This window comes from Dermacentor silvarum, unplaced genomic scaffold (assembly GCF_013339745.2).
Source record: "Dermacentor silvarum isolate Dsil-2018 unplaced genomic scaffold, BIME_Dsil_1.4 Seq13990, whole genome shotgun sequence".
In the NCBI taxonomy this organism is placed as follows: Eukaryota; Metazoa; Arthropoda; class Arachnida; order Ixodida; family Ixodidae; genus Dermacentor; species Dermacentor silvarum.
The window spans coordinates 49,921-76,336 of NW_023605728.1; the positions used below are offsets into that span (position 1 = coordinate 49,921).

General features: G+C 46.6%; 1 protein-coding gene across 1 annotated transcript in view; it reads left to right on the plus strand.

Annotated features, from left to right (window-relative positions):
* The window catches only part of LOC125941727 (gastrula zinc finger protein 5-1-like), a gene marked incomplete at its 3' end in the record, with an annotated part of 70,963 nt that extends 47,033 nt beyond the window's left edge, over positions 1 to 23,930 (plus strand). The window contains exon 3 of the mRNA XM_049659540.1: positions 23,760 to 23,930. Within this exon, the coding sequence (XP_049515497.1) occupies positions 23,760 to 23,930 (171 nt within the window). The remainder of the gene's footprint in view (positions 1 to 23,759) is intronic.
* Between the last annotated feature and the right edge of the window lie 2,486 nt (positions 23,931 to 26,416).

Here is a 26,416-nt window from a genome sequence, read left to right on the forward strand (position 1 = left end):
AAATAATGGGAAAGAAATGTAGCATTCGAATGAACACTGTGCTGGGTAAATGAAACCAATATTTACATTTTCAGTGCTTTGTTTGAACTCGTCTGGCCACAATGGCCTAGTCACCCGGTCATACCCGGGCCTCCTGTCGCCTCTCTCGCCGTCCCAATAGTTATGTTGCGTTTGTTACGTGCGGTGTATTGCAGTGTTTCTGTGCCTCTGACGTTAAGCGCTTCATTACGGTGTGTGTGCAATCTGTTTGACGCGACCATGGAAAAAAGAAAAACTTCTCTGAGAAGAACGCGCCGTGTTGCTGGAACTGCTCTCACGCCACCGCAGCGTCGTGGAAAACAAGAGGACTGACGCGGCGTCCGTGAGTCGGAAACGACAGGCCTGGGAAAAAATCGAGGACGAATTTAACTGCCGCCACAACGTGACGCCGCGCAAATGGATCCAACTGAAGAAATGCTGGGAGAACTTGAAAGACAAGTGGAGAAGAACAAACGCTGAAGACATGCGGGAGCGGTTTGCTACAGGTAAGCGTTGCTTTGGCTGAAATTGCGATATTACTGGCGACATATCCTGCATGTGTGCATTTTACAGAGCACAGACATTTAACTCGATAACCTGAACCACGGCCGGACTTGAGAGACGCGCTCGCATGCCTTCTCTTTAGCTAATAAGAAGGAACGCCAGCGCGTTAATAAGAAGGAACGCCAGCGCGTCTCTTTCCGGCCGTGCATGAAGTCGCCTTAAAGGGCAGCAGAGTTGGCGAGCCGTACTTTTGTCACAGCGTCTGCTATCGGGATTGCGTTTTTGTTATATTTGTGCTACGTGCAGAGAAGAGCCGAAATCGCGGCATTTATTCCGCGGAGCAGTAGACGCATCGCTGCGTTTACACATTTGTTTCGTGTGTTTTGTGCGTTCGTTCAATGGTCACTGTATGCTGGGCTTTAAAAAAAACTTTATGAGCCTCATTCTATATGTAATATGCACCCGCTTCTTTTCTTTTTGTAATGCCAGGTGGCGGAACACCACCACCAAGCCAGAGACCGACGAGCTGCAGCGCGTTGGAGACATCGCGTCCACATGGCTGTTCGGCTGCCCAATCCCTGTGACAGTGACCGCAGCCGGCATAATGCTGTGCCAGGGGTATCGCAGCCTTCCAAATCGCAGTGCACACCTGCTGTCGCTGCACTGCTGTCAGAGACTCAAGACAGGCCTCTGGAACAGTTCGCTGGTATGGCTTAATCATATTTTTTTCATTGCCCATGTTTTCGGTCTGTTACGTTCAATTTTTTGTAACAAAAACGCTTCATTTATTACGTTGGAGCTATCACCACATTTCACTGTCCAGTATTTCAGTCATTTTCCCAATGGTGTGTTTGTCAGGCCTCGGTGCTTTCATACTGTACTGGCTGATGTCGGCAGGAACAAACGTTGAAAATATAACACAGGTTGCAGTGCGTTGCATTTATAAAAATAAAATTGTTACAAAGGGCACTTCAGGCACTACACAGCACATGTACAGCAAGATGTTCACAACAGGGCGACACTTTTGGTGTAGCTATGCAGAATCATCTAGCAGTGTGCTCATTTGAGCTGTTTCTGCAGGTTGTCAAGACATGTACGACGAATCAACTGACCTCTGGTCATGGGACGACAACAGTAGCCCGATGGAAGATGCTTCAACAAATACTGCACGCCCCCATGGCCAAGTACAAGACACTTCAGACAGCCAACCACGCAATGGCAGTGGTGCAAAACCATCAGAGGCTGCAGCTGTACCATCTGCAGCAAGTTCCAGTGCCGCTGCAGCGGCAAGTTCTAGCGCCGCTGTGCCAGCTGGCACGAAAACGCGCTTCAACCTGCAGCAGCCAGAGGCAAACGGCGGTCTCAATTGAATTGGGTGCCCGCCTAGATGCCATCAAGAGGACCGTGATCAAAAGAAAAAGGAGCATTTATTGAGGCTGAAATTCATGCGCATCGAACACAAGCAGAAGAAAGCGCAGCACAGTGAAAAACTGGAGCTGTTTCGATTAAAAATAGCTAATCAGAAAGCAAAGGCAGAAATGGTTAAACTCCAACTCGACATAATGAAAAAACAGTACGAATAAAGTCATGTCTCTGTTATTTTGCGTCATTTCGTTTAAGCGAAATACTGTGTGACTATGCGCTCCCTCATCCTGAAACCGCTTGCTGTGTCTGGCACAGGTGGCATTGCTGGTGGTCTTGGTGGAGCAGGTGACGTAGGAGCCGGCGAACCGCTGTCATGATTTTCCTGGCTTTGTGGTGGAGGTGGGATTGGTTCTCTTAGTAGGTGGCTGAAGTTATGGAGTGCGGCACAAGCTGTGATGACGATGGGAACTGATGTTGTTTTTATCTGAAGCGTCATGTCGAGGCATGGGAACCTTCGCTTCCACACTCCAACGTCCTCTCCACACTGCAGCGAGTCCGCGAGAGGGACTTGTTGTACCTGAAGAAAGCATTTTTTGTTCAGTTTACGCATTTTTTTGTATACCCAATAGCATTCCTCCAACTTGACTTCACCTGTGCTGAGGGCTGTCTTTCGTCCTTCTGTCCCTAAATGGGGTCATGAGGTAGGACCTGCAGGGATACCCCTTGTCGCCTAGTAGGATTCCAGGCACAGTCCCTCTTTCATATTGTACTCTGGCCCAACTGTTGTCGAATATCCGGCTGTCGTGAGCCGAACCGGGCCAGCTGGCCACCAAATCAAAAAATTGAAGCTGAGGCCCTGTGATCGCCTGCAAAACAAGACATTTTTTTTCACTGTGGAGCAGCCCAGAATGCTCCTGAAGTAATACAACTTATGTTGTGCATACAGCGTCCACTGCTAGTTGTGGAAACATGATAATAAATCGGGTATTCGCATATTCGGTATTATGTCAATGGCAGTGCAGTATACATACCTGGACATTGATTGAAAAGTAGCCCTTTCGATTCCGGAACACCTCCGCGTTTCTCCGCCGGGATTTTTCATGCGCACATGAGTACAGTCTATACACCCGCTTACACCAGGGAAACGCGTCATGGCATAAAATTCCTCCATTATCACGGCCGCTTCAGTGGCGTTGGGAAATTCACAAGCTGCGGGAACAATGTGTCAGCTATCATTCTGATATGCGTGTGTTGATGCGTGACACGCTTGTTGAGACACATTAACAAGGTCCCCGGTAACAACTTGAAAGGTTCCGGCGCCGTAGAATCGCAGCGCGATGAGGAGCTGGAGCAGTGGCGGAACAGGGTGACCGCGTTCGTGGTCCTTTGGGCGTAGCGGCAGCATTTCCAACAGCGCATCACCGCTCGCTTGGAAAAGCGGTACCGGCACAGGAATTCCGCGTCGTATAGGCCTCTATTGGATTCTGCCGATCCCTGAGAACGGGGCGTAACGGCGGCGCATAACCATATGCTTCATCCTGTGCAAACTTCTTCTACACGGCCAGCAAAATCGGTGAACTCGGCGAGACTGCCATAGTAGTCGGCCATTTGTTTGACGAGAAAACAGCGAAAGTAGCCCTTAAGGTAGCCAGCAGCTGTACTTTACTTTCAGGTAGTTAAGTGCCGATTTAAGTATACCTTAAGTACAAGATTGCTCTCTGAAACGCGTTAAGGGCCGATCGCTTACTTAAGTCATAAGTAAAGTATAAGTTTCGTTTGTGAATACGGGCCATAGTCATCCCGGTACTTAACCAAGGCAAAGACCCGTCCTTAGCCAGCAGCTACAGGCCAATAGCTCTAACAAGCTGCCTGTGCAAGCTGTATAAAAATGATAAACCGGCGCTTAATCTGCTTCCTAGAAAATAACAAAATACTGGACACCTTTCAGTGTGGTTTTCGAGAAGGTATCTCTACAAGAGACCACGTTGTCCGTATTGAGGGACATATAAGAGAAGCTTTCATTCATAAGCAGTTCAGTCTGTCTGTATTTCTAGACTTAGAGAAAGCTTATGACACCACATGACGCTATGCAATTCTCTGAGATCTTTAGGCGATGGGTGTTCGTGGCAACATGCTAAACACAATCGAAAGTTACCTCTCTAATCGCACATTTCGCGTAAGGGTGGGCAGAGCTTTTTCTAGGTCATTCACACCAGAAACTGGTGTGCCACCGGGGGGTGTGCTTAGCTGCATACTATTTATTGTAAAAATGAATTCCCTGCATACAGTCATCCCACGCACAATGTTTTTTTCTGTTTATGTCGAAGACGTGCAAATAGCCTTCAAGTCATGCAATATTGCGATGTGCGAACGACAAGTACAGATGGGAAGAAACATATTGCCCAAATGGGCAGATGAAAATGGTTTCAAAGTGCATTCGCAGAAGAACACTTGCGTATTCTTTACAAACAAGAGAGGCGTAACGAGAGTCCCAAGTATTAAAATCAAAGGAGATGCGCTCTCTGTGAGCAGCGAGCATAAGTTTCTAGGAATCATTTTAGATTCCAAGCTGACGTTTATTTCTCATCTTAAATATCAGAGGACAAAGTGCCTCAAGACAACGAATCTCCTAAAGCTTCTATTGCGCACAACATGGGGCAGTGATCGAAAGTGTCTCCTAAACTTATATAGCAGTCTTGTCCTCTCACGCCTTCCTTACGGGTCTATAATTTATAATTCTGCAATGACAAGTGCATTAAAGATGCTAGACCCCGTCCACCATCCGGGTATCCGCCTGGCGACCGGTGCTTTCAGGACAAGTCCAATCAGAGCCTCTACGTAGAGTCGAATCAGTGGTCACTCCATCTGCAGCGGTCATACAGCAGTTTTACATATTTTCTGAAAGTGCAAGCAAACATTGAACATCCTTCTTATTCAACAATAAACGATGTGAGCGCTGCCACACCCTTCCATAACCGACCTGCAGCGAGAAAGTTGTTCTCTTTGCGTGTGAGGAACGTCAGTGAGGAAATGGGTGTGTCAGTTCTTGAACATTGTCCTATGACTCCAGCAAAACTGTTACCGCCGTGGCAGTGGTAACTCGTAGATTCGATACATCGTTTGTAGAGGCCACTAAACAAGCGCCAGAAGCACACATTCAAATGCATTCCTTAGAACTCCGGTCCAAGTACTCGTGTACAGAGTTTTACACAGACGCTTCCAAGTCACATGCCGGGGTGTCTTATGCAGCCGTCTCTGCATGCTTTTCGGAATCTGGTGTACTGCACCCGGAAACAAGTATTTTTACGGCAGAGGTCCATGCACTATTGTCGGCTGCGAAGCATATAACGAAATCAAAGCATCAAAAACCAATTGTATTTAGATTCCCTAAGCGTCGTGGAAGCATTGATGTCACTCGGGTAAACACAAAAATCCTGTACTTACTGATCTCTATTCCGTTCTGTGTAAAGCGTATACATCTAACCAGGATTTGATTTCATGCTGGGTGCCTGGCCATAGAGCCATCGAGGGCAATGTGCTAGCAGACCAGTTGGCCACATCAAATACATCGCAAGCTATTAGTCCTGCCGCTGCTATCCCTTCCACAGATCTGCAGCCTTTTTTTTTGCGAAAGAAACTGCGAAGCCACTGGAAACGCTTGTGGGACGCTGAAAGAAATAAGCTTCACTTGATTAAACGAGAGTTAAGTTTCTGGCCCCCCGTAACGAAAACACGACGAACTGATGTCCTATTCTATCGTCTCAGAATAGGAAATACATATGGCACCTACAGTTTTTGGCTGACTGTTGATGAACCACCACCCTGTGGTAGATGTGGTCAGAGGCTGACCGTCCTCCACGTCCTCCTGGAGTGTCGGGAAGCCGAAACAGCGAGAAAGAAATATTTTCCGAAAGAATACCGATATCATGTCCCCCTTCATCCCATCATGTTTCTTGGTGAAGAACCGCTTTTTAAAGCCAAATCAGTCCTCGGTTTCTTAAACTATGTGGTCCTGCATGTTATTAGCCCAACAAGTTCGTAGCGTGTCCTCTTTCCAGAGGATGACGCTGTGATAGTAGTTTTTTATAGCACATGCCTCCAGGTCCTTGTGGTTCAAGGGCTCTGTTTAGGCAGTTGTGCTCCTTGGTAATTACTGCATCCTAAATATTTTAAATATCGTATCATTCTTTCTTAATTCATTCTTCATTTTCATAGTACACCACATTAGTTATTGCCATCGTTTAAGTACATGTATATTTTACACATATTACAGTGACTAAATTTAGGCCCCTTTACAGTCACGCCTCATCTACTTCTCAGAATTCATCGCTCCACTGCAAACTCACAAACAGTGGCATGGCGCTCTTTGGCCATATCTGTCCCTTGCGCTACTGACAACACACACACACTCACTCATTCATTCATTCAAGTCGCATTTAATAAATTTCCCACCAATAACAGAAATATGGCGAATCGAGCTCTTTATATATAACTATATAACGAAGCGTTTCCGAGCGGTTTCAATGCACATGTGGCGTCTTTTGGTTCTTGGAGGCGATATTGAGATGAATCCTGGGCCGATGACTAAGGCCCAAGAAGAGAAGCTCGAAAGTGTGTTCAACACAGTACAGCGGCTTGAGGCCAGTAACAATAACCTACTTGAAAGCGTTAACAAAATTTTACAGATTCATCTTCACTGCAGAATGATTTACAGGCTCTAACTAAACGTGTCGAAGAACTAGAGTCAAAAAGCCAGGCGATAGCATCACCCGGGGCTTCTACTTCCTTTCAACCTGACATTTCAAAAATGCAAGAAAAAATAGACGACCTGGAAAACCGCTCACGCCGCTCTAATGTTCTTTTTTACGGTATTAGCGATACGAACAAATCTGAAGCATGGGATGTCTCCGAGCGTCTCGCCCGTGAATTTTGTACTAACAAACTTGGCATATCCGTATCCACCATAGCTAGGGCGCACCGCATAGGCCGTTTTTCACCTGTTAAACCAAGGCCTATCATTGCTAAGCTGTTCAACGAAAAGGAAGTTGAAACAGTCATGGCCAACGGCTTCAAGCTGAAAAACACGACATTCAGCGTTTCCCGTCTACTCAGAAGCTGTTCGAGATATCCGACGTAAGCTGTGGCAGTTCTCTAAAACGGTAAAGAAAGATGGTGACCGCGTGCGCCTTAACTTTAACAAACTTACTATTAACAATGACACGTATTTCTGGGACACTGAAGCTGAATGCGCTGTACGTGTTTCTCAGCCTGTTTCAAAACCGTGCAATAGCGACAGCCATTGACACTCTGCAGTCTTTCGCCCAACTACTAGGGCTAATCAGCATTTTTGCTCACGCGTACATCTTAATACGAACATGACTACGAGTTTTTTGTTTACTAATATCCGAAGTGTAGTGCCCAAAGCGTGCCTCTTTCCTCACTGATCGATTCATGCTCTGCATCGGTCGTCGCACTAACGGAAACATGGCTAAATGACAGCATTCCCGATCATTCCATCCTTCTCACTGACTCTGAATTTAAGTTGTATCGCTGCGACCGTGAAAACCGCCGAGGTGGGGGTGTTCTTCTTGGCCTTAGTAAAGACCTTATTGCTATTCCCATTTTCATTCATACATATCTCGAGTCTACATGGGTGTCTTTGAAGAATGGTGCTACCAACATAATATTGGTACTGTTTATCGTCCCCCTGATATGAATATGTTCACAGTCGAATTTCGCAGAGTATTAGTCGAGATATCATCGAAGTTTTCTAATCCAACGCTAGTCATATTTGGTGATTTTAATTTTCCCACTATCGATTGGTCTACCTTATCTGAAGCTTCCTTGGAATCGGAGCCTCGTGCTTTCCTGGACATCTGCCTTGATTTCTCATTGTTTCAATTAATCAGTCAGCCCACACGACGTTCTTCAACCTCGGCTAACATCCTTGACCTAATTTTAACAAACCATCCCAATCTTTGTTCTGATATTGTACATCATGATGGTCTTTCCGATCACGCCATTATCACAGGAAACCTGAACTTTTCACCCATTTCAAAAAGCGTTACTAAAAAGCAAATTAGGTGTTACGGTAGAGCTAACTACGATCGTGTCAACGAGGAATTGTCTACTTTCGCAGGAGTGTTTCTCGACAATCATGAAACCCGATCAGTAGATGAAAACTGGAGTTTGTTTAAAAATAAATTTGCCGACCTCATAAACAAATTTGTACCCGTCATAACAATTACATGTACTAACACAGTTCCTTGGTTTAATAACCAGCTTCGGCGACTTAATAACAAAAAGAAACGCCTTTACAGGCAAGCTAATAAAAATAAAGAATCGGCTTCCTGGTCCCTACAAATTTTGTGACAGTCAGTACCAATCGCTGCTAAATCAACCCGCCGTAACTTTTTCACTCACGATCTGCCATCAATGTTAACCAACAACCCAAGAAAGTTTTGGCGCACAATAAACCCTTGTAATCATCCCGACATCACCCTTTCAAATGCTACCGGTGACGCGATTCCCGAGGACGAGTGCGCGCAGGTCCTAAATAATTTCTTTTTGTCAGTGTTTACTCGAGAGGACGTTACGTCATCGCCAACTGTAATCCCTTTTTCCGTTAACTCAATGCCCGAAATAGTTATTGACGAAGCCGGTATCTTTTCCTTACTCAGCAAACTTAAAACGACTTCAGCATCTGATCACCTTGGATTCAATAACAAGATACTAAAAAATGTTGCTCAGGGCATTCATCGCATCTTATCTGCTCTCTTTACGCAGTGCTTGTCGTCTGGTTCAATCCCTGAAGACTGGAGAATCGCTAAAATAACACCCATCTTTAAATCTGGTGATCGTTCATCCCACTTAATTATAGGCCAATATCATTAACTAGCACCATTTGCAAACTTCTCGAACTATATACTCGCAGGTAATTAACTATCTGGAAGAGCATAACATCATTTTCAAATACCAACACGGCTTTCGAAAGGGCTACTCGTGCGACACTCAACTTGCTGGGTTCGTTCATGATTTACATTCTTCCGTTGACGCTGGCATACAAACTGACGCAATTTTTCTTGATTTTTCCAAAGCCTTGACCGTGTGCCTCATCACAGGTTGCTAATCAAATTAACACAGGTTAATATTCATCCGCTTGTACTCGCATGGATTAAAGATTTCCTTTCAAGAAGAGTCCAATTCACATCCGTCAATAACAGTTCCTCATCCCTTGGGAAAGTGTACTCAGGCGTTCCTCAGGGCAGCGTCCTGGGCCCCTTGCTTTTTTTAATTTTATTAATGACTTGCCTAACACAGTTTTATCCCAAATCAGGCTCTTCGCGGACGACTGCGTGATCTATCGCAAAATTTTATGTAAAGATGATGAACGGGCACTCCAGGCTGACCTGGACTGCGTCACCTCTTGGTGCTCGAAATGGTTAATGTGCCTTAATACTTCTAAAACTAAGTTTATGTCCTTCACTAAACGCCCTAATCGCATTGCCACCTCGTACTCTTTAAATAATACTGCAGTTGAACTTACTACTACTTACAAATACCTTGGTGTTTACCTTAGTTCAGACTTATCCTGGAATCATCACATCAACGTCATACTCGCATCTGCTAACCGGTCACTAGGTCTCTTAAAACATAACTTGAAGCATGCTCCATCGCACCTACGTAAACTTGCTTACATCACCCTAATACGGCCTAAAATCGAGTATGCATGTGCCATTTGGGACCCTTACCAAGCTTACTTAATCAACAACATCGAATCACTTCAAAACCGCGCAGTTCGCTTCATCTTTTCAGACTACTCCCGTCATTCTAGTGTCTCAGCATTGAAAATTCGGGCAGAACTGCCAGACTTGTCTCAACGACGCACAGTTTCACGGTTATCACTGTTTCACAAACTTTATCATCACCCATTGCTTCATGACGACTTCTTTTCTTCACCAGTTTCCATCCTTCCCAGACGTGACCATCCTTTCAAAGTGAAGCGTTTTGCGTGTCATTCCCTTAACTATTCACAATCATTCATTCCACGTACAATCGTTGACTGGAACGCACTGCCATCACACATAGCCACCGTCATTGATTCTGTTAAATTTCATGAACTAATAATGACGGAAGTTGTGAAGTGAAAATAAAACTATTGCTATTTTTATTGTATAACTTCCGACACATTGTTCTCTCTTTGTTTGTTGTTGCTTCTTTCATGTCTATCTTTGTGTTACTTGGAGCTAATATTATTGTGATATTTGTGTTCGCTCATGCGTTGTTCTTTTCACGTTTGACTAATCCCACTTTATAACATTTTTTTGTTGTATTGAACACCCCCTATGTAATACCCTCCTGCGCGAGGGCCTTTAGGGGTATTTTGAATAAATAAATAAATAAATAAATACGATATGTTCGTACAGCGTCGCCGCTGGCTCTCGGGTGCATAGTTCTGCACCCGTGAGCCTGCATTCTGCCTGGTTTATTATTCACAAGGTTGAAATGTAGTCGCATGTTGTGTGGCGCACGAGTAGGATGATCTGACAGGTTATTCGGCAAGGCGATGAAGTTGCTCGCACGTACAAGGAAGTGCACTAGTTGCGAAGAGAGTATGCGAATAATCCGTGAGCCCTCGTTCTATCCATGGTGGACATTTAACAGTTGTAAGACAGCAATATGGGCATTCATATAGGGGGAGCCATAAGAGGGGATACAATGGGAAATGCGCGAGAAGACATTTTTGGCCTGTGAAAATGGTTAGTCGCAACAGCGAAAAAATTAGGCCAAGTTAGGCCAAGACGGGGACACAAGGTTTTGTGTCCCCGTCGTTAGGAACGAATTCAGCAGTACGCGCTCTCAAAATTGTGTGCCATTAGTTGCGATGCTCTTTACTATTGAAATTGGTAACTACATGAGATACTCCACATTGCTCCCTTTCTCTTAATTTGTAATTTGGCGTGAGAAAAGACTGCAAGGATGTCGTAATTAGTGAAAGCAATGGCGCAGAATGAACTCCGACAAAGATGACATAGAACAGGGTATGCGTCTGTGATGTTGGACATGTGATTTCTCCTCGTCTGTTTGGCCGCCGTTGTATTATTGAGTTCTGTATTCCCAACAAGAGAGAAAATTCAGGCATAGTGCCATTCGGGAGTGTTAAAACCAATGAATCGTCGTCTCACACTTTTAAAGCAGTTTGATATCCAAATTTCGATTACGTGTTTCATTATAAGCGGTATGGAAACTGTACGCCTCCATGTGCTCTGTCACCTCAATGGAATATGTTAATTTGGTTTTAAAAAGAAAAGAATTTCCGACACTACCCACATGCATTCTAGCACGCGAAAACCCGTGCAAGAAGTTCAAAAAAAAGATCAAACAACAATCTACGTGAGTCACTCTGCGTGCAAGAGTCTCCCATTGTCGAGGTATTCGGCGACAGAAATTCTAGTTTGTCGCTTCCATACCGAAACTGGATGCGCGATGATTGCTGAAAGCGCCACCAGCGTTATTCTCGACACTGTCTTGACGAAGAATAGCTCGCTGTGATTACCTGTTGAAGCATCCAATCCAAGCGACGGTAGGTCGCCGCGACATTATCTTCGCGAGTAAGAGTCGCGCACAGGTGGTCAATCCATTAACCGATAAAACCGTCACCTGGGCAGTTCATCGGGCGTTCTTCGTGCGTCAGGCTTCGATATCGGAGGGGAAAAAGCGGATATCTGTCAACGAATATGTCGACACAGTTACAAAATGCTGGCCAAGAGAAGAAAAGCGCCGTCGAGGACGGCATAAAACTAGGTCGGGTGATGAAGTTAGGAAATTTGCAGCTGTAAAATGGTATCAGCTAGCACAAGATAGGGGTAATTGGAGATCGCAGGGAGAAGCCTACGTCCTGCAGTGGACATAAAAAGTCTGATGATGATGATGACGTGGAGAACTCGGCGCTTCTTTTTTTATCGCCTGAAGTGAATCGCATTTTTTATGTGTGGGGGTCATTAAAATATATCGCATGGTATATATTCTTTCATTTACCCCTATTATTGCTCTGCCTATGAACGGTGCTAAAGTAACCATTATATAGGGTGTATTAATTCAGCTGCGCCGAATTTTTACAAATAGCCATTGGAAGGCAGAACAATTCAAACCCTCGAACTCGATGAGGCTGACGTTGCTTCCACTAACGAACCAATTCGGAATTGACTAATTCAGGAACTTTACTAATTAGGTTTTTACTTATAATCTACTGCACATATTGCAACCTACGCAATCTAGCCACGGAGTTTGCAAGCCATATCAGCTTCGTTCGTATTCTGACGATGGCATCGGTTTAGATATATGCGCCAATAAACTCGCTGTAAACAAGCATTGTTGTTCCACTTACCTCTTTTTGAGAACAGTGTTTTATGCATTTAAGCACAAAATTAAATTGGAACGCCAATGTTGGAATGCACCTGTTACAATTCATAAATTGCAATTTGTGCCATATTGTTATCTGTGGAATTGTGCTAACTATTTAATGAAGCATTTCGATTTCTATTTGAAGTAATGTCCATCTCATCTAGTAATAGAGTTCAAGGGCTAGAATTGTTCTGCCTGCCACTGGCAATTTTTATAAATTTGGTGCAGCTAAATGAAAAGCACCTGGTGCACAAGAGAAGGGAGATAAATAATTTGGGATATTAGAGGCTGGTTTCAATAACGATAACATTCTCAAAGGGAGTAGAGATTACTATATTCGCTAAAATAATATAATTTCTTTGATGAACGCTTGGTTATAACGCCATCACAGTAAGGTTTTAGACCTGTCCTTTCAACACGAACGGCGCTACCTTATCAAAAACAATATTTTAAAGGGCATTTGATGCTATAGACCATGCAAGGTTATTTTGAAAATTGCCAATGGCGTAAATGAGGCACACTAGCGAATCAACAGGCGTGCTTTCAGGGCATACAGACATGGCGGGAAAAGGAAGCACCGGTTACCGGCCTCCTGTGTGCAGCAGTAGTGGCGATGACGCAATACCCAGTACAAGCCACGCTGGCATGGAGGAAGCATCAGCCAGTTTGGAAAACAACGGGAGGTGAGCCCAAATATCCTTAGTAGTTCTATAGGGGCAACTCGGAGAGGACACGGAATGCTACCTCGATCTCAGTTATGCTTGCACTGACGAACTTGTGCGCAGGATCAAAGTTATGATTCCTCCCGTGTCCCGTGCATTGGAGGCAAGTTAAAGATCCCCTTGTGGTCAAAATTATTTCGCCGTCTTCCACTATGGCGTGCTTCATAATCAAATCGTCGTGTTGGCGCGTTAAGCCGTGGAATTCATCCAAAGTGTTGATCCCTGAAATGGCAGAATATCAGATAGTATGACAATACGGCTCTGCCATTAACGCGCATATATACCTCGGGGGCTCCCATCTATGTACGTAGGAACGAAGTAATATATTGATGCGAATGCATCAAATGGCTCATTGAGCAAAAAAGCCAGCATCCAGCAGAGAAACGGCACCCAAAATTACGATTGGCTGCGACGGCACGGCAGGAGCGCGCCTGGGTGGAGCAGAGCGGGCGAAAGGGCGCATCTGCGGCCGATAGAGTGCGCCAGGTGTTGCGTGAAGGGAGAGGGCATCGCTGCGATGCCCAATTACCCTCGATCTCGCCCTCGGAAGTCTGTGTTATCCACGCTTTGCGCCGAAGAAGTGGCAGTTAGCCAGGCGCATCTCGAGCGCATGAAATGTAACGAAGATCCGGTCAGTCAAACGCATCACCAGCGCTTTACGCAGGGGGCCTGTCTTCACTGCTCGCAGGGCGCTAACTGGCGCACCGAGTCCACCTCTCAATCCTTGCGTACCTTGTCAATAAACACCTTGATATTTGGTGCAGAGTGCTGGGTCATATTGTTAGAGTTAGTCGTGACGTGATTGCAAGTACATCAAGTTAATTAAGCCATGACCCCTCAGTCATCTTAGTCAGACATTTCTGCCTTTCCACACTATACTTTGGTATATATGCCAAGTCAACGAGACGCGATAGTTATGCGGTTTGTATTTATTTTTGGTACCGCGGCCCCGCCGACGGCCACATTCCGCTTCCCAAGAGCCAGTTAAGGATTTCGCCTTAATAAAGAAACAGCAGAGCGCGGGAGGCACTCTTGTAAAACAAATCGAATGCATGAAACAAAAGAAAGGAAACGATAGGGTGAAAAAGCGTTAGCATGAGCTAGCCATATCTGCTGCGTTCTCGTGGTTATCAACACGATCTCCAGCTTATTTTATTCTGCAGCACGTTCACGTTGCACATTCATCGCATCACTTAAGTAACCGCGCGGATTGCGTTACTCAAACAGCGGCGTAAGCGCGCACCAAGCGAGCTAGGAGGATATAGACAAAATGCCCGAATTCACAGCCGGCAAACGCGTTCTCTGCGCGGTTAGTCACTGCACTATTACCTTGCGGTGACGTGGTGCTTACTATATCCCAAGTTATCGCAATGTTGGCTAATAGCAACCAAAATATCAGGTTCGTAGCAGACGCCCACCACCTTGGCGCAGCTTCCGCAGCGGAGAAAGCCCACGGGTCCGGTACAGCAGCACCGCGGCGGGGGAGTTCCCCAAAAAAGGTCGTCCCACCTCCCTTGCATTCGCGCGGCGCTTTGGACACTCCCCAGCATTATAAATCACTCCACCCCAACTGAAGTCCATACCGATGCTAGTGGAGTCGGCCTTGGGGTGGTTCTTGTCCAACGCAAACGTGGTCTTGAGGAATACGGGGTTGCTTATGCTAGCCGCACGCTGACAAATTCGGAGCTAAACTACTGTTCCTAAACATGAGTGTTTAGCCATACTCTGGGCCCTTACGAAATTTCTACCTTATTTATACAGCTGCCATTTTGATGTAGTAACGGACCACCATGTGCTATGCTGGCTCTCCTCACTCAAAGACCCCTCCGGCCGCCTCGTGTGCTGGGCGCTCAATTTGCACCCGGGTCGCTCGTGTACCGCTCTGGACGCAAGCACACCGATGCCGACGATCTCCCTCGTTCGCCAATTTCACCTGCCGTACACAGTATTTGCCCACTCAAGTTTGTCCTGTCAGCACTTGCCATCCATCACATGCGCTCTGAGCAGAGCAAAGACCCGTTGATTTCTTCGCTTTTGGAGTTTCTCGCTGATCCTGCCACTTTCACGACATCTAGGACTCGACGGCGGCAGGCACATCCATTAGCTATTCGCGACCAACTCCTCTACCGTTGCAACTATGTCCCCGAGGCTCGGCAATGACTCCTAGTAATACTGCGTCATATTCGGGATGATTTATGCGCATTGATTCACACTGATCCTCAATGTGCACGCGGTGGCGTGTTAAAGATCTACACCCGCCTTAGGCTCCGGTATTACTGGCCTGGCATGTACAAGTTCCTTCGCAAGTTTGCCCGCTGTTGCCTCGACTGCCAGCGCCGAAAGTAGGTCCCTACATTGACTGCCGCATCTTTACAGCCACATCCTCGACCAACCCGTCCTTTTGATCGATCGACCTTTACGGTCCGCTTTTCTTGTACCGGTGCTGGAAACCACTTCATTATCGTTGCAGTGCATCATCTCGCATGCTATGCAGGAACCGCTGCACTTCCCTCTGCAACTGTCCAAGACGTTGGATCATTCACACTGTGGCATTTTATTCTTCGTCATGCAGCCCCTCGGGAACTTCTTTGTGATCAAGGCCGCGCTTTTCTATCTGAAGTCGTAACGTCGCCTCTGAAGAAGTGTCACATTATCCACTGGCCCACTAGCACGTACCATCCGCCGACGAATGAGTACTCTAAACCGTACTCGTAACCGTACTCTTAGGAACATGCTCGCCACGTCCGTCGCGTCCGCCCATTCCAACTGGAACGCTGCGCTTCCGTTCGCAAAGCTCGCCTATAATACTACCACTCAAGCCACCACTGGCTTTTCTCCATTTTTCTTACTGTAAGATTGCGAAACTTCCTGCGCCATCGATATCGTTCTACCCTACTAGCCTGATTGATTGGAATGTGGTCCTGTATGTCAAAAAAGGAAGGAAGGAAAGAGTGGAGAAGGAAAGGCAGGGAGGTTAACCAGTTCAGGACAACCGGTTTGCTACCCTACACATGGGAGCGGGGTGAGGGGGAATGAAAGATGGGGAGGAAGAGAGAGAGCACATAACGTACACACACACATCGTCAGTCACAGTCCGTCACTCTTGCGTGGTACGTGACATCACTGTCATAGCCGCTTGTCCAAGCCTGTTTCCTTTAAAAACCTAAGCAGTCCCTTCGTTGCTTTCAGCTGCGATGTCTTCTGTCGACGACACGCGAGAATGGTTTCAATTGACAGTGATCGATTGTCCAGGTGTGCTAGAACGGACGCCAGGGACTGTCTCGGAACATCATATTCAGGACAGTCGCATAGAATATGTTCTAGCGTCTCCTCGCAAAGACAGGCATTGCAAAAAGGGTTGTCGGCCATTCCAATGAGGAATGAATAAGATTTCGTGAATGCCACCCCTAGCCATAAGCGATAAAGCATAGTGGCCTCTTTTCGGCGGAGTCCAGTTGGCATAAAGACATGCATCAAAGAGGGCAGGTGGTAGTGACGATTGCTCCGGTTGGTCTGGCTGCTTGGTGTGCACCATAGAGAGAGCGTGATCTCCTGTGCAAGCACTCGAAGTCTGCTGGCTGCGTCGGACCGTGAGAGCGGTATGGCCTCTTCCTGTGTGTCGTCAAGAGCTGCCCGAGCGGCATTATCGGCGTTTTCATTCCCTATGACGCCGCAGTGACTTGGAAGCCACTGAAACGTTACGTGGTGTCCTTTCTCCTGTGATGTATGGAGTAAGTATCTAATATCGAACACGAGCTGTTCGTATGGCCCGCGACGCAGAGCTGATAGCACAGATTGTAGGGCTGCCTTTGAGTCACTGAAGATTGACCATTGTCGAGGTGACTCCCGATTGACGAAACGAAGTGCCGCACGAAGAGCAGCTAGTTCCGCAGATGTCGATGCCGTTGGGTGGTCAGTCCTGAAGCTAATGGTAATAGCTCTTGCTGGGACAACCACAGCACCGGACGAACATTGGAGGTTTGTGGAACCATCAGTATAAATATGTACACTGTCCGCATACCTCTCGTGTAGAAGAAGCAGAGACAGTTGTTTCAGCACAGGTGACGACAGCTCAGATTTTTTCTTGATTCCTGGTACACTGAGATGTACTGTGGGGCTAATAAGACACCAAGGGGGTATCGATGGTTTAGATGCAGCGGTGAAGCCCGAGGGAAGTTTGTCGTTGTACTTGATGATAGTTTTAGAGAACGATGCTTGGCGCCGGTCCGAAGGTAGTGTTGCAAGGTGGTGATAGGGGGCACGTGCAAAATGTCTGATGTGCGTTCTCAGGGCTTCCACCATAATGTGAGTTTGCATCGGATGGTCCCGAGAAATCGCAATAGTTGCCTCTGTTGACGTGCATCTGGGTAAACCAAGGCAAACTCTGAGTGCTTGAGCTTGTTCTGCCTGCAGAACACGAATATTTGTCTTGCAAGTGTTGTTCAGTACAGGTAGACTATATCTTAAAAACCCGAGAAAGAGAGCTCTGTAGAGTTTCAGCATTGCGTCTACTGACATCCCCCATGTCTTTCCTGTCAAGTATTTAAACAACTGGGAAGTTGCTGTCAGGCGCCGTTTCATGTAGGCCAGTGTGGGCTCCAACAGAGGTCTCGGTCAATGATTACGCCAAGAAACCTGTGGGTTCTGACATAGGAAATGGTCCGCCCACTGATTGAGATGACATAAGGCGTCATTTGTTTGCGAGTAAATGCCACTAGTGCGCATTTTTCTGGTGATATGCTGAGACCTTGTTTACACAAGTAGCTCGCTGTCAAAGTTGCTGCTCTTTGAAGCCGCGCACGTATCTGAGGACGTGTGACTGCCGAAGTCCAGACACAGATGTCGTCTGCGTATATTGAAATCTTGATGGTAGTTGGTAAGTATTCAGCAAGTCCAAGAAAGCGAGGTTGAATAGCGTCGGGCTGAGAGCACCGCCTTGAGGAACGCCTCTGCTCGTATAGCGTTGCGTAGTCGGGCCATCGTCAGTTAACAAAGAATGATCTTGCAGATAGGTAACTTGCAATCCACAAGAAGACTCGACCACCTAGGCCAACCGTCGCAAGAGCATCGAGAATGGACTCATGTAATACGTTATCGTATGCGCCTTTCACATCTAAGAATAAAGCTGCAGATAAACGTTTACGGGACCTTTCGTGCTGAACATACGAAACGAGATCAACTACATTGTCGATGGAAGAGCGGTCACGCCGGAAACCAGCCATGGAATTCGGATAAATCTTGTAGTGTTCAAGGTACCATTCTAGGCGGCCAAGGAGCATCCGTTCCATTACCTTGCCTACACAGCTGGCCAGCGCTATTGGGCGGTAAGAGGTGAGCTCGAGTTGGGATTTGCCCTGCTTCAAGAGTGGCACCAGGCGGCTTACTTTCCATTCGTCAGGAACGTTTCCCTCCTGCCATGAGGAGTTGTAAAGGCTCAACAATTCTCTCCGTGCAGATTCTCCAAGATAGCACAAGGCTCGGTATGATATACCATCTGGACCCGGAGATGAACGCCTGCAGAGAGCTAGTGCCGCCTCGAGCTCCTCCATTGTAAATGGAAGGTCCATGCGGCAATCCCGGGAATGGGGGACGTCACCTCGGGCTGGAGGATCTGGACGAGTCGCTTGGTCGGCGATCATAGCACAAAAGTCCTCTGCGACATCGATGTCTTGCCGCCCTTGGAAGAGCGCGAGCGCCTTGAATGGAAAACGCTGTTCCGGAAGGCAACGCAGACCTTGCACCGTTTTCCAAATGTGAGACAGTGGCTTGCGGGGGTCTAGTGTCTGGCAAAACGTTGCCCAACGTTCCGATGCTAATCTATTCATGCGACGTTGGATCTTCTTTTGCATCCTCCTGGCCGCCCTAAGGTCATGGATTGATTTCGTACGCCGATATCGACGTTCCGCCCGGCGACGAAGTGCTCGTAGTCGCTCTAATTCTATGTCGAAGTCGTTTCGCTTGGAAGAGATCGTCATCATGCGGGTGGCGTTTTGCATCGTACTTTTAATTGTTTGCTCTAACCCGGATTGTAGGCCCTCGCGGCAAGCATCTTCCATATCAGATTTGAAGGTGGCCCATTGAATGGTCCGAATGGTCTTCCGTGGACCAGATCTAGACGACAAGCCTTTGATGTTAAGATAAGTGGGAATGTGATCACTCCCATGCGTCTCAATGTCTGGAAACCACTTCACACATTTGGCGAGAGAGTTGGAGACGAAAGCAAGGTCGAGGCAGCTGCCGTATGTGACGCCTCGAAGAAAGGTGGGGCTACCATCGTTCAGGAGAGTAAGGTCATAGTTGTAGGCGATGCTTGCTAATCTTCGTCCTTTTGCATTGGTTCTTGTACTTCCCCATGCCGGATGGTGTGCATTGAAATCTCCTATGATGACCCATGGGGCAGGACACACACTCAAGATATCTGCTAATCTTTCGTTTCAAAATTGCTTGAAGGCGATATATACACGCCTATGAGAGTAAACAATAGTTTGTTCTTTTAACTGTGATGCATATATATTGATTGTCGTCGTGAGGCGGAATTGGTTGCAAAACATAGGTAAGTTCACGACGAACATAAACGATGATTTTGCTGCATGCACCATTTGTTGAAGACCTAATAAATTCGTACCCTGACAGTCTCATTGGTTTCGACAGGTTGGGCTCACAAATGACGATGAGTGGAAACGCATTGGTGTACACAAACTGACGAAAATCTGAAAGGCGTGATTTTAGCCCTCTGGCGTTCCACTGGATGACGGACGCTGCCTTGACTTCTTTTCGGAAGGATGGGGTATGGGTAGCCATCTTTCTAGTTGAGGGATTCAAGCACTGGGCTTAAGGCGTCCAGCACTTTAAGTGCGCTTCGAGCAGATGTTGTCCCCATGTCGACTAAAAGTGCTCGGATGGCGTCCATGAGGGAACGCAGAACCGAAATGACTTGACGATCTGTTTTAGGTGCGTCATCCATGACTGGAGAAGGCTCCGGTTGGACGACTACCTTCTGAGGTTCCTTGGCAAGGGAGCGGCTCGGTAGCGTAGGCCATTCCTCTAAAGAAAGAGTCTTATCCGCTTCCTTCGTGGAAGTGGTGGGACTTTTCGCGGCGCGACTAAGTGGTGCCGCAGTGGAGTGGGCACTATCACTTCGAGCATGCGCCTTCTTTGAAGACGTACGACGGTGCCGACGTCGACGCCGACGCCGGACTACTTCGGCTGCCTCCCTGTGTGTCGAATTGTCTCTGGACATTTGCTTGAGAACCGCGCGCTCCGTCTTGATGCGGGGGCAGTCTTTCGAAGAGGCAGCGTGAGGGCCATTACAGTTGGCGCACTTCAGAACCGTGGCACCGCAGGTCTCTTCTGCGTGAGGTTCAGCACAACGGGGACACAGTAGCGGGTTGGGACACACGCCCTTGACGTGTCCTAGCCGGAAACACTGATGACATTGAAGCGGCTTCTGGATGAATGGTCGAACCGGATGACGGAAATGTCCGACTTTAACGTGGGATGGTGTACAATCCCCCTTGAAAATTACTTTTACGCAGCGCGTATTCCCAAGGCGGCGCACTTGCGTAATGATAGTGCCCTCGTTTGCCGGCTTGATGAGGCTAGGTAAGTCATCATTGGGAATGGCAATGTCGATGTCATAAATTACACCGGCTATGGATGTATCGTCGGTCGGGATAAAGGGGCGCATTTTGATGCCGCCTAGCTCCGTGATTGCTTGAAGTTTTCCAAGCGCACTCACGTTGTACACGTCTATGGCGAGTATATTCTTCCGTGGATTTATTCTGATGTCCTTAATTTGATCTGGCACCGCACATTCCAGAAAAATGGATAGGGCTTGCCTGTTCAGTAGTCGTAGGTTGCTTGAGGGTTCTTCCGGCATAAAGATGATGACGTGTGGCCAGCGCGCAGGCCTTGACTTCATAGTCGTTGTACTCGCAGGAGTTGACGGCGATGTGTTGACGATCTTTCTCTTCGCCCTCTTGCTCCGGACGGGTATGAAGCTGTCGTCGGATGAGTCGTCTTCCGACATAGAGTACAGCTCGGTGTCTTCGGTGTCGCTGGGGGAGCCAACTCGCTTCCTTGCGGTTGACGGCCGTGATGACTGCTGGCCAGGGGGCCTCTGGAGTGCTCCGCGTCCATGGCCGCAAGACGGGGAGGCGAGGCACCTCGAAAGGCGAAGATTTCCCCAAAAATTCAGAGAGCACAGAGACAAGTGTTCTATCAAGAAGACACTTCGTCGTCGTTCCTCCCCTGTATGTCAAGCTGCGCAGCATACTGAATAATGCAGACAACTCGCCCGTTGTCCTACTGCGCAGATCAGACACACCAGAAACTTCGTCGTGGTGGCTCTGACCCCCCAAGCTTGCCTTCCGATTCATTGGTGTGGCTGTGGGTTCCACCTTTAGTTCCCGGCCTTCCTTCTAAGCTGCGCCTAAGATATCATGGACCTTGCCATGTAATTGCACAAACTTCCCCTGTGAATTATGTCGTAGAGCCTGTGTCGCTGTCCTGTGATCAGCGCCCCCCCCCCCCCCCCCCCTGGTAGCGAAATGTTCATGTATGTCGGCTCAAGCCCTTCTATGATCTCTCTATGTTACCGTATGCTTAGGTCGCTAGGATGGTGTCGTTTTCTTCGGGGGAGAAATGTAACGAAGAAGTGCCTGTTAGCCAGGCAAATCTCCAGCCCATGAAATGCAACGAATTGCCAGCCAGTCGGGTGCATCATCAGCACTTTACGCATGGCGCCGGTCCTGACTGCTCGCAGGGTTCTGGCTACTGCACCGAGGTCGACCTCTGAATCTTTGCGTACCCTGTCAATACACACCTTGACAATAAATATATAAATATATATCTACACGCGTATAAAGGGATCCGAGGGCTCAATTTTGTTAATAATACAGCGAACAGATAATGATGCCAAGGAAAGCATCAGGGAATATAAGTGTGGTTGAAATTGGAATGTAGAAAATGAGACAGAAGTAGGAAATAAAAGTTTCACTTTATTCATTATTCCCTTTTCTTCATTATTAATTTATTCATTTCCCTTTGCATTATTTTCTGCATTCCAATTGCATGCACAATTAATTTCCCCGATGCTTTCCTTGGCTTCACTGTCTGTTGGCTTTATGTGGTTATGCTTATATATATACAGACCCGCCGCGGTGCCTCTGTCAGCTAAGGCGTTGCGATGCTGAGCACGAGGTACGATTAGCGGGATCCAATCCCGGCCGCGGCGGCCGCATTTCGATGGAGGCGAAATGCAAAAACCCGTGTGCTTGCGTTGTAGTGCACGTTAAAGAACCCCGGGTGGTCAAAATTAATGCGGAGTCCTCAATTACGGCCTGCCTCATAATCAGAACTGGTTTTGGCACGTAAAACCCCGGAAAGAATAACATATATACAGGCACTTATACCATGTCGGCGCACGATGTTTTCAATTCCGTTTCGTCCAGGGTCCATCCATCGTCAGGCGATATATATATATATATATAATTTCAATTAAAACGCAAAGTGATTAAAAAACACATAAAATCAGATTCCCTCGGGTCTTCATTCATCGTTACGGTAATCTGCCGTGGACAAATAAATTGAAAGGACGAGTGTGTATATAATTTAGTCATCACTGCTGACTGCTTTGTCCAATAACATCGAGAACTGCGATGTCCTTCATGACACCAAACTTATTGGACAGGCAGCACTTTCAGATATTCCTGTGTCACAGTCGAATATGGCAAAGGCAATCGAACATATCGTCTAAATGTGTGATGATCCTTCGCTCGTCTTCGAAGACCGCTCGCTTGACGCGTCGGCGTAGCCCCACGGATCGTCTTGCTAAAGGTTGCGGTTGATGCGCCGTAACCACTTTGATGCAGCACGAACAGTGTTGTAAATAAGAAGAAAGGCAGCGCAAAATGCACAGTGGCAGCTCCCACCTGGCGTGCTCTTTCAGGAGGCAAACTGGTAGCACCAGAGAAAAAAAAAAGTTGAAGAAAAATAAAGCGTGTTATATTTGTGTGACGAATCTGACGAGGGTGGCAATATGTGTTTTTTTCTTTTTTAATGATCGCGTACACGTCTGCAAATGTGGCTTGTTTTCACAGACCGATGAACAATAAAAAACATCCATCACTAGTGTATAATTCACTGTTTGTGCGTGAAAACACGGAAGCAGTAAACGTATTGGTGCCCACGCCGTATGGAACCGGAATAGGCGCGTTTAGGTTGCTCAGTGCGATCGGCAAAAACAACTTTTCTACATCTATTCTTGGTTGGACAAAACAGTCTTCTTAAATGCCGAATGTTTAACTTCCGAGGGCACACCTCACGCTATGTGCCTGAAACCTCGTATGTTATCGATTTCAAAATGCACGAATATTATATAAGTTTAAACCAGGCTGGTTCCTAGGCAGTAGTAAACTTCGGATATTTTATTCACCCACATCTTTTAAATATAGGTTATAATGGATTGAGACAACAAATAGGTTTCTCTTGTTTCCAATTCGAATGAGTACCGTCTTTCTCCGCGTTGCAGACCACCAAATTCGGACGCTTTAAATATCTGCAAAGCTAGAGCCCAAAAGGAAAGATAAATTCAAACGCATGAAGGTAACACTCAGGTAAATCAAGTAACTTTCGCATAAATGCGCATTTTTGCTTGCCAAATCTGCATTGTCGAAAACGTGTTGCTGCATTTTGGAAACGGTGATCGGTACGGCATTTTGAGCTCCTTTGTCCGGCTACTTGCAGGAATGCTACCGGAACCGAGGAAAACGAACAGCAAGAGTTATGCGGTGTCTGCGGTGTCTGCAGCAAGGTTTACACCAGACTGCATACCCTACACAGGCACGCCACCGAGCACTATGGCGATGAATCCTACATTTGTGAAGCATGTCATCTACCCTCTGTAAAGATGACGAAGTCAGTAAGACATTGCCAGAAAGCACAGGAGAAAAGATCTACAAATGCGAAACATGCGACAAATCCTTCAAAATCCCGCGTCTCCTTAAAGTACACCAGCGCACCCACACAGGCATGAAACCCTACAATTGCGAAACATGTGGTAAATCATTCGCGCAGTCGGCCCATCTAATGCCCACAAACGCACGCATACAGGCGTTACTCCCTACAGATGCGAAACATGCGGAAAATTATTCAAGATGTTGTCGCACCTTAACGTACATCAACGCATGCACACAGGCGTTAGTCCCTACAGATGCAAGACATGCGGAAAATCATTCAAGCAGTTGTCCCACCTTAATGTACATGAACGCACGCACACAGGCGAGAAACTCCATGTCTGCCCAAAATGTATGAAATCATTCCAGAGCAAGCGGTCCCTCAAAGAGCATTTCAACCTGCATACGGGCGCGAAACCATTCGTATGCCAAATATGTAGTAAGGCTTTTTGGAACAGCTCAACTCTCAGAACTCACGGCCTTCGCCACATGGATGGATCGCCGAATCAGTGGGCCCACTACGGCGCTCGTTTCGCAGAGAGAGAAACCCTCGACGGACATATGTGCGAGATGGTTACATGTTATTTGTGTGGAGATTCCTTTATAGATGACATTCAACTGGCCACACATCTCGTGAAGCACAGAGATGGGCAGCCGAAACAGTGAGATTAGTGTGCATATAAAGTCAATCGTCCGCGACTTTTGCACAGGTACGTGAGTGTGAACCTGGGCAGGAAAACAACGCTGAGATTATTTGACAGCAGTGAACAACATACGCTGCACAGAGCAGGCGGAAACCAGGTTCTTTCGAACTCAGTGGAAAACAGCTTGGTGTAATGCACAATGTAAATGATGCCAGCTGAGTCTTTCAAATTACGAGACAATACGCGTTCAACGAAATTATGTGCCAAAAGATTTTGAATAACTTGATCAGTGCACGCTGTTGACATAAGTGGTAGTTGTGAACGTAGTTCAAACAAACTCATTTGAAGACAAACCCAATTGGGCTGCAATTTTATGTTTTGTGTAACTACAGCGTAGGAGTTTTCGCAAAAGAACCTGGACAGCAGCGTTTAGTTCATATAATTTTCTGTCCGAGTGTTTTGACAGTGTTGTAGTAAAGAAACCCTTATGGTACTACCTTTTTCTAATGATTCTGCAGTGTCAAAAGGCAAAAACGTGCAGCTGCGAAGAATATTTGAACCGATGGAAGGTTTCTAGTAATTGTAACAAGTCAGTTCTGTCATTACGATGCTGCTCTGGTGCCTTCGAGAACCCATCAACAGTTGATTGTTTAAAGTCACGGCCAATGCAATGATTTATTTCTTGATTGCCAAGACGCATGCGAGGCAGTGTTAGGTCTTTCATCTTTAATCTCGAACTTGTAAGCGACTGACTGCTGAGCGAGTTGGTAATGCAAAAGAAAGAAGTGCTACATAGACGAATGACGAGAACAAGGTGACAGCAGGACCGCTTATTACAACTGATGGTTTCTTGAAGAACATGACAGATAACTTAGGACAACTGAAAGAACCATTTGCCACAAACTGAGTTTCTAGATAGTATATACCTACCTATTGTAGCTAAACTGAAGGCTTGGCTACACACTTATCGCCTGTATTTTGGGCAATGAAAGCTTCGTTGGGTTCCCTTGCCTTGGCTTTATACCGCGCAAGCACCTTTGCATGAATTATCAACGGAGGGCAGCTTAACTCATGTCAGTGCAGAGTCAAGTAAGATTATCGCTACCCTATCAGTGAACTCGACGGTGCCTCAGGTGATGATTAGGCCAGTGGCCAGTTTGGGTAATGTAACACTACCTCATAAAAGAGAAACTTAGTAAACGACACCGTTACCATTACTTTTACAAACCGTCCCTGTGTTGCCATTGCGTGCGTGCCACACAATAGCATTTTGCTGTGTCATTTATTTAGTACTACTTTAATTATTTACCTTTGTTTATTATCCAAAAGTGAGCCGATGATATTATTGGCACTGGTATAGACCGGTGACACTACTATTGTATACATTCGCTTTCGATCGCGATCGAGGCGGATCTGGATAGAAATTCTCGACCGCGATTGGCTACTTCCCGCAGCGTGTGCAGAAGTGTGAATCGCGGATGAGAAATTCTTCCCTGATGGGGCACGAACACGATCGAAATGGCGCCGTGTGACACCCGTATAAATTCCAATTGTTGAGAGTATCGCTGCATCATAAGCTCGTTGACAAGATATTTAGTTATCGTCTTATCATGGCGAAACTTTTGTCAGTTTCAAAAGGGCTACAGTTTTTATCTATTTGGAAGTCTGTTTTACTCGCACTGCTGTGGTTACATCCGTAAAATCTTTCTTTGCTTTTGTGACAAACATAATTGTGCGACCAATGGCATCCCAAATAGGATGTGTCTTTTAGGTATATGTATTTAACCTTAACTTGACGGAACTG